This window comes from Eurytemora carolleeae, unplaced genomic scaffold, assembly GCF_000591075.1.
Source record: "Eurytemora carolleeae unplaced genomic scaffold, Eaff_2.0 scaffold510, whole genome shotgun sequence".
In the NCBI taxonomy this organism is placed as follows: domain Eukaryota; kingdom Metazoa; phylum Arthropoda; class Copepoda; order Calanoida; family Temoridae; genus Eurytemora; species Eurytemora carolleeae.
The window spans coordinates 4,011-19,416 of record NW_019396395.1 but is presented as its reverse complement, the minus strand read 5'-3'; the positions used below and the strand labels follow the sequence as shown (position 1 = coordinate 19,416).

Here is a 15,406-nt window from a genome sequence, read left to right as displayed (position 1 = left end):
CCCCCCCCCCCCCCCCCTACTACATGAGTCTCCTTTTATCCCCCTACTCCCCACAGACCCCTGAGGTATCTATATATTTACTCCCCTAACAGGATATAAAGTATCTGTGTTGTGTTTCATAAAACCAACATCAACATATTCTTACCATTCAAGGACTTTATATTCAGTATTAGCAACTTTAAGCTATTCTAACAGGGAAAATGTAAAAATATGCAATTCTAACCTTAAAAGAACCATTGCAACAATATGCAATTCTAACCTTATAGGAAACATAGCATCAATATGCAATTCTAACATTAAAAGGATCATAGCAACAATATGCAATCTAACCTTAAAGGAACCATAGCAACAATATGCAATTCTAACCTTAAAGGAATCATAGCAACAATATGCAATTATAACCTTAAAGGAACCATAGCAACAATATGCAATTCTAACCTCAAAGGAATCATAGCAACAATATGCAATTCTAACCTTAAAGGAATCATAGCAACAATATGCAATTATAACCTTAAAGGAACCATAGCAACAATATGCAATTCTAACCTCAAAGGAATCATAGCAACAAAATGCAATTCTAACCTTAAAGGAACCATTGAAACAATATGCAATTCTAACCTTAAAAGAACCATAGCATCAATCTCAATTCTAACCTTAAAGGAACCATAGCATCAATATGCAATTCTAACCTTAAAGGAATCAAAGCAACAATATGCAATTCTAACCTTAAAAGAATCATAGCAACAATATGCAATTCTTACCTTAAAGGAACCTTAGCATCAATATGCAATTCTAACCTTAAAGGAATCAAAGCAACAATATGCAATTCTAACCTTAAAGGAACCATAGCAACAATATTCAATTCTAACCTTAAAGGAACCATAGCATCAATATGCAATTCTTACCTTAAAGGAACCATAGTTACAATATGCAATTCTAACCTTAAAGGAACCATAGCAAAAATATGCAATTCTAACATTAAAGGAACCATAGCAACAGTATGTAATTCTAACCTTAAAAGAACCATAGCAACAATATGCAATTCTAACCTTAAAAGAACCATAGCAACAATATTCAATTCTAACCATAAAAGAACCATAGCAACAATATGCAATTCTAACCTTAAAGGAACCATAGCAACAATATGCAATTCTAACCTTAAAGGAACTGCAGCAACAATATGCAATTCTAACCTTAAAAGAACCATAGCAACAATATGCAATTCTAACCTTAAAGGAACTGCAGCAACAATATTCCATTCTAACCTTAAAGGCCGGCCATAGGAAAAAAATATAATACTTACTCTTAAGAAAACCATATCAACAATATGCCAATTACGCCATTCTTACCGTTCGTAGGACCCAAAACAACAATATCAAATTTTAACCTAAAAGGAACCATATATGGCAAAAAATGCAATTTTTAGCATAAAGTTACAAAAACATAAATTTTCTATTCTAATCTTAAAGAACAATCACTCTCCACTAAACCATAATATATCTTCGGTCGGCGCAATTCAAAGCACTTCAGTACACACCGAAAGCTTAGATGAGGGTTCAATAACAAAATTAATGTAATTCTGACCGCGCGCTGAGAGGAACCATAGCAAGAATATGATATTCTTATCGCAAAGTACAAAAGTAAAAAGTAGCCATATCAATGATACGCCATCTATAAATTCTCGATGAAAAATGTTTTCTTAACCCCAAATATAGTAACAAATGTTATATTTGAAACTTTTGTACTTTAAAACTACACTATACAATTTGTAGGGAAAGGAAAATCCTTTTAACATTCCATTAAAGTTTAGAACAATAGTTTAATGTAATATAAACTTTTTAACCAACCCAGAAACCAGGAAAAATTTGACTCAATTTAATTTTACAAAATGGAAAATATAGTGTTTTTTCTTATATAAAATTAATTTAATAGGAAAAGGAGAGAAATAATACATTGTAACTTTAAGAAATTCTCACGCTTTTTTTTCAAAGTTTGCAGACTATTGGCAGAATTGAAAATTTGATTAAATTTAAAAGATTAGAAAGTTAGAAAGTATAAAATTTCTACGATACATTTCAGACCATGGAAATATAATAGATAGATATATCAAAGTCAAGGTTTAATGTAATTTTTTCGCTGGGGTGTTATGCAGTACGTTAGACATTGGAACCTGGAACTTACATTGTCTTTGATTTTGGTAAAGTTAATAGATGTCAAAGTAGTATATAAAAACATTGCAAGTCTTTAAAACTTGATAAGATTTAGCCTCCTTCTTTGTATTATAAAGATTGTTGGAGATACTAAAGATTTAAACAACCTTGCTTATATTTAATATTTTGAATTTTAAACCAATTTCTCCATATCTTGGCCAATTCTTAAGGTACAAAAACCGCAGACCACATTTTGGAATTCTGAAAACAAGGCGCCTATGATGCTACCAACTCTTTGAAGAAAATGCTATGATCACAAGATTTTAGCTACAGTATCTCATTTCTGCTTACTCCAGGGCCCACTATCTACCAAAGTTCTTCTCTAATTTGGACCCTGAACTTAATACTTCAAACTTTTTTAAAAGTACAAATTATTTTTATAGAATGAACAATAGCCAGAATGAAAATTTGTTATAGGAAAACCTAAAATTTGCTATGCAGAGGTTTTAGAAATTTCCTAAAAATATCTAGGGTCCACTGAGATATAACAGCTGCGTAGCCCACCGACAAAGTTACATGTACACTAGCCCAGAATAGTATAGATCGGTAGATAGAAGCATACATATAAGCGGGCCGTGTTTCAGACGTCTGTTAATTTTGCATAAATACATTTCCGCAGTCCACGATACTTTTCAAAAATTCGAGTACTTACAAAAATACAGATTTTCTAAGCTCTGTCGTGTGATGTAGGGACACACAGAGAACATGCCTATATTGATTTTTATCTCCCAGATTCCTAAACAAATTTTATTTAATTATTCTATGGAATTGAGTCTTTGCACCTAACTCTAATTTTCTAATACCTTTCTCCTTTGCACCCCAATGTAGTAAACCTTAGATTTTATAAACTCTGTTATGATCAAATAAATTTATAACATTTAAGGTTTACACCACCAGGTTGCAGACATATAGGGATTCAAAATTGTGTCAAAGGCTCAATTCCTTTTTGATATTTGGGATTTATTAAGGGAGGAGTAGCAAATTTTGGAAATTTTCAATTTTTAACGGGTAAACTGGGATTTTTAGGGGAACGGTTGGGGCCAGGGGGAAGATCAAGGAATTTGTGGTGGTTGGGCCGGTACCATTACGTACCTTTATGTAGTGGTCAGGCCGGATCAGTTATGTACCAGTATGTACTATGTGGTGCAGGTCGAGCAGGTATAATTATGTACCTGTATGTGGTGGTCGGACTGGTACAATTATTTACCTACTTGAAGTAGTCGGGCCGGTACAATTGTGTGCCTATTTGGAGTGGTCGGGCCAGTACAATTATGTATACCTGTTTGAGGTGGTCGTGTTGCTACAATTATGTACCACCTGTATATGGTGTGGCCGTGGGTCGGTACAATTATGTACCTGTATATGGTGTGGCCGTGGGTTGGTACAATTATGTACTTGTATATGGAGGCCGGGCTGGTACAATTATGTACCTGTATATGGTGTGGCCGTGGGTCGGTACAATTATGTACTTGTATATGGAGGCCGGGCTGGTACAATTATGTACCTGTATATGGTGTGGCCGTGGGTCGGTACAATTATGTACCTGTATATGGTGGTCGGGCCGGTACAATTATGTACCTGTATATGGTGGTCAGGCCGGTACAATTATGTACCTATATATTGTGGTCGGGCCGGTACAATTATGTATGGTCGGGTCCGTACAATGTGTACCTGTACCTGTATGTGGTGGTCTGGGCAGTACAATTATGTACCTGTATGTGGTGGTCTGGTCGGTACAATTATGTACCTGTATGTAGTGGTAGGGTCGGTACAATTATGTACCTGTATGTGGTGGTCGGGTCGGTACAATGTGTACCTGTATGTAGTGGTAGGGTCGGTACAATTATGTACCTGTATGTGGTGGTCGGTTTGGTGCAATTATGTACCTGTATGTAGTGGTAGGGTCGGTACAATTATGTACCTGTATATTGTGGTCTGGCCGATACAATGTGTACCTGTACCTGTATGTGGTGGTCTGGCCGGTACAATTATGTACCTGTACCTGTATATGGTGGTCTGGCCGGTACAATTATGTACCTGTACCTGTATATGGTGGTCTGGCCGGTACAATTATGTACCTGTACCTGTATGTGGTGGTCGGTACAATTATGTACCTGTGCCTGTATATGGTGGTCTGGCCGGTACAATTATGTACCTGTACCTGTATGTGGTGGTCTGGTCGGTACAATTATATACCTGTACCTGTATGTGGTGGTCTGGCCGGTACAAACTCTGTTGTTTTAACCCACAGCGGTAGGACCAAGGAAAGAATTAAGGTCAATATTGAAAACATTCCTGAACAGAAATATTGTTGCAATATTCATATATTATTGCAATTTTCTTAAAACATCTGATTTAACGCCTGAAACTCCATTTTTCTATCCAATAAATGATTTCCTAGACCTCTGATATTTTAAGCTATGAATCCTACAAGAGCAAATAGTCAAAGTTTGAAAAATATGGAAAGTTTAAATCATCAAGTTTCAAAGATATATGATCAAGAAAATAGATTTTTAGGTGAGTTATCAGTTTCTTTCTGAAGTACACTAGCTTTAAGCTTATCTTGTTATTTTTACAATCTTTGCTGGCTTAAAATAGTTTCAAATAAATATCAAATCAATTTTCGTCTCTGTACAAATATCAATAAATAAAATTCTCGGAGTACACAAGGAATCCGGGAAATATAAGAAAATATTATTTTTATCAAATATTTTCTTTCTCTTCCAAAATTAATTTGCAAAATCATGCTTAAATAAATTAATTTAGCAAGTAAATTGCAAAAATCCACCAAAAATGTATAATTTAACTATATTACAACTGTACAATTTATTCCAAAGTAGAAAATCAAAATGTTGTCGTCAGAATAAAAACCCCCTGGCCCCATGCTTGGAATTGGAAAGTTATGCCAACCTTTTTTATTACAACAATTAAACTTTTGTATTACAATAATAAAACATGCTATTTTTCATTAATTGCTATTTAGAATAAATCGTCTCTCCCATTAAGACTGTTGTAATTAGTCTAATATTTCATACTTTTCATTTCAGTTCAAATTAAATGCTACACTTTATTTGGGATAAGGACAAGTTTATACAGAATTCAAAATTTCAAAATTATGGCTTTTTTAATCAATTCCTACACGTATATAGTTGTAACACGCGAAATTCGAGGCTTCGAGACGCAACGGAAATTTTTGATTTGAAACCCTAGAAAATAGTTCTTGACAAAATTTGCATTGTCTTTTACCGATCAAAACTAATTTATTTGATATCTAAAATTAATCTTGAAAATATTGAAGAGGGGAGCGTGGGGAAAAGGGGGACGAGAGGGGAGAGGGAAAGGGGGAAGAGAGGGGAAAGGGGAAATTCCATAAATTTGAATTGTTTAGAATATTGTGAATATTTGGCGATTAATCCTTAAATCTATTTAAGTTTGTTCATCAATATAATCAGTTCAATTAATAAATAAATTTACACATTTTGTAGACATAACTTTACATATGAAAAGTATAACAATAACAAGAGGCAAAGAATGGAGGTGCATTGGATGTGTGTAATGAATATCGTGTAACACTATATCTGTAAACCTGAACTACGCTTCGTTGTACATTATTAATTATCTACATTTAAAAATAACTAGATAAAACCCAAAACATGATTTATCTTAACTGCGCTGTAAATAACTGCGTAACACAATTAGCTTAATTAAGTTGTATATATTTACTTAAAACTTGTAATTACGTTGATTAACTATAACTTGTAACAAGGAACCCCCAAATACATTTCATTGGAATTAGACTCAGCTTTGGTTTTAGTGTGAGAGTGATTACTTCTTAGTTAACAAACAAGAAGCGACCTGAATCATTCTCTTAAAATATAAAACTAAACTGGGAAATAAAGTCATGTCCGGAATAACATTGATAGTAAAGTATTCCTTGAACTGTGAGTTCCTGATTGAGTTGTACCTGGATTGATACAGGTCTGAGAGACTTTTATGGAGTCGGGCATTTACTGCAAGTGTTCAATAAGTGTGTCAGCTATTTTTTGGGTACAATAGCATCAAAGGCATCTGTGCAAATGTTTTTGCAAAATTTCTTCGCAAAAATTGTGAAAACTGCTTCCTTTTGTTTAAGGCTTTCCAATGAGCTATAAAATGTTGAAAACCAATGATCTGAAAAATCTTGGAAAGGTAATATAAGGCATTCATGCAGCATGACTCTTGACTAAGGCAATAGGTATAAAGCCCCGCTTCGAGCTTAAAGTGTAAGCTTGTGAAGTCAAAAAAATTCTACAGCTTCAGACCAACACTTTTAGATTTTTCTCCAAAAAACCAGGGGGACCCAATTGCCCTCCTCCTCTAGTCGGAATAGGGTTAACATATGATTCTAAAATGACTTTATGATTTATGAGTCATGAAAATATAGGGAAGGGGGGGAGAAGGTGCATGTTTTTTGTGACACCCTGCAGCTAATATGTGAAGTGTATAAAAGATGATTATAACTATAATTATCCTGGAAATTTTTCCCTTAGGAATTGTTGGAACAATTTACCAAAGTGTTCAAACTTAGAATAACAAGAATAATATTCAGAAGGAAAACAAAATTTTAGAAGAATGTATAAAATTTGTTTATCAATATATTTAAAAAAAACATCCATAACTGTAACACTGTAACTGACGTTGCGATAGCCCTTCTAAATGACCAAAGAAATAGTTGGATACTGTGATTTGGGCTTAGTGTACTGTATACAGAAAATGCAAAAAAGTAATGCCTGGTATCAAAATCCACGAAAAAAAATCAAACCCCCTCCGCTCCGCATTGTGTAGTACAGATTTATTCTAAGTTTGTTATCCCCAAATAAGAAATATTCTAAAAAATATGCATCTTTTTTATTTGCCTGAAAAAATGTACATATACCCCTATTATAAATATCGGGTCACATGATATTCTATAAACTTGCAGTACATTGTTCATTATCAATTGTCTATGTAAAAAAACATTGTTCATTTGAACTGTGTTTCAAATGAATACGCTAGAATGCCACGCTTGTGTCCCTGTGTGGCATTTAGGGCCAAATTAATATCTTGTTTGATAGCTATGCTTGTGTCCCTGTGTAGCATTTAGAGCCGAATTGATAGCTGGTTTGATAGCTATGCAGGTATCCCTGTGTAGCATTTAGAGTTTCGTGGCTAGATGGATAAGCTACGCTCGTGTTGTGTCCTTTAGTGGCATTTAGAGCCTGGGTAATAGCTAGATTGAAAAGCTATGCTTGTGTCCCTGTGTGGGATTCAGAGCCAGGTGGGTTGTGTACTAGTTGACTTGGATAGCGGATCGGTTGAGCCTGGACTGATACGGTTTGGGGGACGAACTTTTAAGAGTATGGTATTTACTACACCACCTCTGACAATTTTATATTTACATCATAGTTTGTTTATTTTGTTTGCTGCATTTCATAAGAAACAAATATTTCTCTATTATAATAATATTAAGAAGAATTATTCTCATTAATATTATTATTATTATTTTCATTTAATGGCATATTTGATTACTCGTTAGAAGAATAAATATTTAGATCTTTAAAAGAGTCTTGATAAAAAATTAATTCTTTTTAAAATTTTCCATTCACTGAATCTTCGAGTAAACTTTTTATCACAATAAAAAAAGTTATCATATGAACTCGGTGATGGTGATGGACCAAACCTCTGTACAGTAAAAAAGTAGATGTTTATTGAAAATATATTTCGGTCTGGGTTGACCCTCGTCAGTTCTAACGATATAATAATTCAAAGTAAAAATTTGGGCTGTCAAATGGACATAAGGAAAACGAACTCAGATTATAAGATGGAAAAAAGATATTTTGCAAATATTCTTTTTTTAAAAAAATCTTTCAAGGCAATGATTATTCCTTGAGATTGTTTCTGTCTCAAAGGTTAAAAACAAACTGTTTAGATGTATGTGCATAAAGTATAAAGTATTATCTATATTTTGACCAACCAGTATCATCTATGTTTAGACCAACCAGTATAATCTATATTTAGACGAACCAGTATAATCTATATATATAGACCAACCAGTAAAATCTATATTTAGACCAACCAGTATAGTCTATATATAGACCAACCAGTATAATTTATATTTAGACCAACCTGTATAATCTTTATTTAGACCAACCAGTCTAATATATATTTAGACCAACCAGTATAATCTATATTTATACCAACCTGTGTAATCTATATTTAGACCAACCAGTATACTCTATATTTAGACCATCCAGTATAATCTATATTTAGACCAGCCAGTAAATCTATGTAAAGACCAACAATTATAATCTATATTTAGACCACCAGTATTATCTATATTTAGACCAACCAGTATCATCTATATTTATACCAACCAGTATTATCTATACTTAGACCAACCAGTATAATCTATATTTAGACGAACCAGTATAATCTATATAAAGATCAACCAGTATAATCTATATTTAGACCAACCAGTATAATCTATATTTAGACCAACCAGTATAATCTATATAAAGATCAACCAGTATAATCTATATTTAGACCAACCAGTATAATTTATATTTAGACCAAACCAGTATAATCTAAATTTAGACCAACCAGTATAATCTATATTTAGACCAACCAGTATAATCTATATTTAGACCAACCAGTCATTGGTTTTCAACATTTTTAAGCTCTTTGGAAAACCTATGACGTAAAGAGACAGGTTGCACAAGTTTTGCAAAGATATTTTATGAAACTATTGTGTACTTTATCACTCGGTGTCAATTCATGGTAAATTTCCTTATATTAGACGTGCTATAAAGTATTCGTGCTAGTACGTCAAATAAGTTTTTTTCTTTATACCCACTTAGATACTAAATTTGGAAAGTACTTTTGTACCTTTCAGTTTTTTTAAATGTAAAATTTGTCATATTTCGCGGAATTTTAGTCTTAGCACATTTTTTGCCCAATAACTGAATTTCATCATAAAATTTGCAGTTTTGTGAAGGAGGTGGTAGGTCTTTGGCCTAAATATTTTTTGTAATTGTTATTTTTCTTAACTCTCCGGACTTTACATAAAACTTTTCATTCGGGATATAACTACAAAGATAATGCCAGGGGTGTCAAATAAGTATTTTTATTTTTTTATTGAGGGCCAAAATATCCACATCAATATTTTTGGTATTTAAAAATGCTTTATTTTACAATTAGAATGCATTTCTTTTAAATATTTTCAAAAAAAAGAAGAATTTGTGGGATTAGATAATTGGAAATAAGTCTGTCCGCTACAGTTGCGCAGACGTCGCGCTTTCAATTTAACAATTGTACTGCGAAACATTTTTAATTATTTTATTATTTAACTTATTTTTAATTTATGAAGCTCGATTATGTTCTTGTATGCAATATGAATTTAAACATAGTTTGAATTTTGCAAGAAAAAACTTTATAAATTTCTGAAAAGAAATATTAAATTCTATTGAAAAGAAAAATCTTAGGAAAACAATTGTTTTGTAATTTCTGCCAAATGATAAAAAGTTTGTTTTTATCTTTTTCTTGTGTTAGGCGGGAAATGGATTTAATATTAAAACTTGGTGCCGGTGGTGATTGAACCTGGGGGTCACAGCTGGCAAATAATAGTACTGTTCATGGTGGTGATTGAACCTGGGGGTCACAGCTGGCAAATAATAGGACTGTTCATGGTGGTGATTGAACCTGGGGGTCACAGCTGGCAAATAATAGGACTGTTCATGGTGGTGATTGAACCTGGGGGCCACAGCTGGCAAATAATAGGACTGTTCATATGTTCGGAGGTACACATGATAACCCAATATTGGGGGTTAGGAACACTAAACTAAGATTGTTACCATAAAAGGCTAGGGGGTATAAATATGTTTATAGACCCCCCCCCCCTTTATAAAGGCCTTTGATTAAAGGTTTGCAGTTGTAAAAGATGATCATAGCCCAATATTTGTCAGGGCTCCAGAAAAATGAAGAAATAAAATAAAAATGATATTATGCGACACATGTTCAAATAAATCCATTTTTTCCGGCTTTTGAAAAAAGTTTTAGACAATAAAAGTTATAGTTTTTGGAGGAGAATTCTGAATTCTGAATTTTGCACTTAATTTGTCAAGTATATAAAAAATATATTTCGAATTTTCGAAAGTATTGGCAACAAGGGTAGCAACTAGAAAACTATTTATTTTAGTTTTCAAGATTATTAACTTAGCATGGCCCAGAAATTATTTTTTTCTATTGTTAAATAACTAAAATTTCAAAATAAATATTTTGTAATTCATGTGCAGAGGGTAGGGTTACGGGGTAGTTGTCACAATGGTTTAAAGGGATTTAAGGCCTTGAAATTGGATTCCAAAATATTAAAGGGATTTAAGGCCTTGAAATTGGATTCCAAAATATTAAAAAATCAATTTGATTCTTTGGAAAAATACTCTATAAGGTTTTGCGAAACATTCAAATCAAATTAAATCGTATATTTTACTCCTGTAATTACCAAAACATTTGTAGAAAAAATATGTGTAAAACTACTGCAGCAGAAGAATACATTGTAGAAAATGTAAAAAAGGATCTAATTCGCCATTTTTAATGTTATTATTTATTCATTTGCGTTAAATAGATTTTCACGTTCCGCCAGATTCAAAATTAAATTTACTGAGATATACATGTTTAATACCTCAAAAACTCTGGATTAACGTTAACTCTTAGAATCCATCCAAGACCTTGGTATACCTCTCAGTCCCTTGTGATCTCTTTAAACTCTTGTGATCCCTTGTAACCCCTGGGATAAGGGGCCTTCGAATCCAGGGATCCCTTGAACATCAGGGTCCTTACTAGTTTTGATCCGTCCAAAAAATTGGAATCCCTCCAAAACTTGAGATCCCCCTAACTACTGGTATCTCCCAAAATCAAATGTTCCTTCCAATCCACTTGGATCCCTTTAAAACCCTGGGATCCCTTTAAAACCCTAGGATCTAGGATCCGTTCAAAACCCTGGGATCCCTTCAAAAGCTGACCTGCGCAGATAGCCCTGAATGTTGATGCTTTCTGAATGTTTGTGTTAACGCAATAACAGATCTTCTCCTGGGTTGGCGGAGGGGTGGATCGTCGCTCTAGAGGCATTTTTTATCTGAAACTAATCATTTTTGATAACTGCATGTTTACGTAAAATAAAAGGGTTACTGGTTGTGATTTGTATTTTACAATAATAGTCTGAAACAATCTTAATCTTAAAAAAAATAATTTCAACTTCTTTCGGTGCGATCCATATCTTTTAAAATCTTAAAATACTATTAATTAATTCTTAATTATTTGTCAAACAAAGTGTTTGATTCAATTAATACCCTTACTTTTATCTTTAGATTAGAAAATGAATTTCTATGGTTGCAATCCTGCTCCATTTTGTCGTATAATGACACCCTAACTCATATGAGTTAAAATATATAAGAGCCAGATTGGGTCTAAGTTTAAATTCCAAATGAATATCAGAGAAAGACCTCTTTTTTAATAAAAAAGTAGTTTTAGTTCATTTGTGCAACAGCTATAACCTTTTAACAAATTTATCTTTTTTTCTCATTTTTATAGAATAATGTATTATATTCTTTTTGACTTTCTTGTTAATCTAATCTGTCTTGATACTGTGTGATTGAGTAGTGTCAATATTGTTTTATCTTGCTTTATCTCAATATAAAAGAAAATATAAGAAATGAATAAAATCACTAAATCACAAAAACACAAGTTTTATTTTATCTAAAGACATTTTTCTTCAAAATTTCCAGCATTGTTGAAAATTCATTTTGTCCTTTGATATAGTACACCACAGGCATATAAAGGTTTCAAACATTTGATAAAATTATAAAACTGTAAAACTTTCAGTATTTCATGGGGGCATTAGTTCCAAAACTAACACTTGGCCCATTTCTAATACTGATATGACTGGGTTTTTAGGATCCCAACTCATATCTAGAGTAAAAGTCAATAATTAAAACTAAAACCAACATTTTATTAAGCATGACGAGGACATTAATTACCAATTTAAAACTATTTTCTGGAGTCAAAATTATAAAAAGAGTTCTTTTATATTAAAGACAATGTCAAGTTTTCCATTTTCGAACATATCCTGAATTTGAATCATTGTTGAGTTTTCGAGACAAAACCCATTTTCTCTTTTTTGAGTATAATCCTCAATTCAGAACAAAACTCACTTTTATAACTTACAAAACCGAAAGTAAAAATTATCTTATGAGGACTAAATTAACTGCTAAATTATTTCTGAAATATTAATTTCCAAATTTTATTTGTTAAATAAGAGAATAACGTTGATTTAATTTCCCGCAGTCTAAATAAACAATTTCCCGGATTTCTAGTTAAATCTACATTGTAAGAACAAAATAATATTAAATTTTGTTATCTCGATTATGTTTAAATTAAAAAAGAACAATATTTTTTGTTCTATATTTTTTTCTATTTAACCTTATCGAAACATCTTGTTTTGTAACGTGAGTGCGTAATTGCTTGAAAATTGATATTGATATGAATTCTAGTAATTGTCTCAAAACCAGGAAATGTTCCGAAAACACGACATGAGCTGAAATAAGGTAATTGTTTCATAATAGGGATATGTTCGAAAATGAAAACCAATATCATCAAAAAATAATTCTCACACCAAATTATTAGTTTAAAGTGGACATTTCTTGTTTCAATGATTAGTTTTAGCCATTTTTAATAAATGTATTGTGTAGTTTTGATCAACTCGGCTTGGATTTAAAGATATATACGCTTGAAAAAGATAACTTTGCAGATTTGGCCCATTTCTAACACTCAGTGCTAGAAATGGGCCAAGTCTTAGTTTTGGAACTAATTTCCCCTTTATTTTAAGATTCCAGAAAGACATGCTCTATTTTTCACAGCAAATTCGAGAGGGGGGATACCTCTTGCTACCCCCCCCCCCTTTAGCATCCTTGCAGAATTCCTTTCAATGCAAATATTTATTATCGCAAAAAATTGTATCTAAATTCGGACCAGACTGTTAAGCAAAACAAAATGGTGCACGATAGTTTGATCAAAATCAGAAAACTATTGTGTTTGCCTCTGCACTGGGTGAAAGTAGGAAAGTACCTAATCTGACAACTTGAAGATTATATTACCGAGAAAATTGATAAACTGTCGTGAAGAGAAAAAATGATTAATGCGCCAATTCTTTCAGTCAACATTTTGTTCCATAGATATATAAACATTCAGAGAGAAAATGCAGAAATGGAGAAATGATGTTATAAAGTTTTTAGATAAACTTTTTCTCGGCAAAAAATCTTTGATATTGAACAAAGATGCATTGTCTAAGTTATGCTAAACAATACTTTATTATTTGCTATGATAGAAATGATCTAATTTAAAAATTCAAAGATTATTAAATATAATTTATATAATTATTATATATAAATAAATATATTCTAGAAAAGTTAGTTGAGACTGAGAGTTTTTTATAAAAAGTTTTTACACTGGTAATTGATGAGCATGTTGTGAGCCATGATCTGCCGATCACAGCAGTGTTGATTGGGATGTTTAGTTCAATCCAATCCTGTCCATTTAAGGATTTTGTCCTATTTGGTATACGTTATAAGTTTTAAGTTTTTTAAACTTAATGGAATATATGTTACTACGTTATACATTGGAAAACATAAAAAAGTCGTAATCTTTTCTCTTGTGCTTATAAATGTCGTTTAGGATTTTCTAATTTCCAATTAAGCTTTTTTTAAAAAGATGCACTGAACATTTTAGAATAAATTTACAAAATTCTAAGCGTCATTTCTCTCTGTACTAATTTTATATTAATATTTTAGTTTTAAAACAGTTTTTACAATTACTAGATTTTCTACAGTTTCTGCAGGTTCTACAGTTTCTACAGTTTCTACAGTTTCTACAGTTTCTACAGTTTCTACAGTTTCTACAGTTTCTACAGTTTCTACAGTTTCTACAGTTTCTACAGTTTCTACAGTTTCTACAGTTTCTACAGTTTCTACAGTTTCTTTTCTACAGTTTCTACAGTTTCTACAGTTTCTACAGTTTCTACAGTTTTTGCAGGTTCTACTGGTTCTACAGTTTTTACAGTTTCTACAGTTTCTGCAGTTTCTACAGTTTCTACAGTTTCTACAGTTTCTACAGTTTCTGCAGTTTCTACAATTTCTGCAGTTTCTACAGTTTCTACAATTTCCACATGGCAAGTGTTCCCTTCTTCCCAAGTCCTTAACTGTCCTATTCATAACGATATTCTTTAAATTTGTTTCTAATCAGTTTCTACAGTTTCTACAGTTTCTGCAGTTTCTACAGTTTCTACAGTTTTTATAGTTTCTACAGTTTCTACAATTTCTGCAGTTTCTACAGTTTCTACAGTTTCTACAGTTTCTACAGTTTCTACAATTTCTACAGTTTCTACAGTTTCTATAGTTTCTACAGGTTCTACAGGTTCTGCAGTTTCTACAGTTTCTACAGTTTCTACAGTTTCTACAGTTTCTGCAGGTTCTACTGGTTCTACAGTTTTTACAGTTTCTACAGTTTCTATAGTTTCTACAGTTTCTACAGTTTCTGCAGTTTCTACAGGTTCTACAGTTTCTGCAGTTTCTACAGTTTCTACAGTTTCTGCAGTTTCTACAGTTTCTACAGTTTCTATAGTTTCTACAGTTTCTATAGTTTCTGCAGTTTCTACAGGTTCTACAGTTTCTACAGTTTCTACAGTTTCTACAGTTTCTATAGTTTCTACAGTTTCTATAGTTTCTACAGTTTCTACAGTTTCTACAATTGCTACAGTTTCTACAGTTTCTATAGTTTCTACAGTTTCTACAGTTTCTACAGTTTCTACAGTTTCTACAGTTTCAACAGTTTCTACAGTTTCTACAGTTTCTGCAGTTTCTGCAGTTTCTACAGGTTCTACAGTTTCTACAGTTTCTACAGTTTCTACAGTTTCTGCAGTTTCTACCGTTTCTACAGTTTCTACAGTTTCTACAGTTTCTGCAGTTTCTGCAGTTTCTACAGTTTCTGCAGCTTCTACCGTTTCTACAGTTTCTACAGTTTCTACAGTTTCTACAGTTTCTACAGTTTCTAAAGTTTCTACAGTTTCTACAGTTTCTACAGCTTCTACCGTTTCTACAGCTTCTACCGTTTCTACAGTTTCTACAGTTTCT

The 15,406-nt window shown here is 32.5% G+C and overlaps 1 protein-coding gene across 1 annotated transcript in view; it reads right to left on the bottom strand.

Moving 5' to 3' along the window:
* The window catches only part of LOC111702380 (uncharacterized), a 35,873-nt gene extending 24,513 nt beyond the window's left edge, over positions 1-11,360 (bottom strand). The window contains exons 1-3 of the mRNA XM_023474048.1: positions 11,246-11,360; positions 4,413-4,505; positions 2,863-2,946 (exon numbers count right to left, since the gene is read on the bottom strand). Of these exons, the coding sequence (XP_023329816.1) occupies positions 2,863-2,946; positions 4,413-4,505; positions 11,246-11,351 (283 nt within the window). The 5' untranslated portion in view covers positions 11,352-11,360. The remainder of the gene's footprint in view (positions 1-2,862; positions 2,947-4,412; positions 4,506-11,245) is intronic.
* Between the last annotated feature and the right edge of the window lie 4,046 nt (positions 11,361-15,406).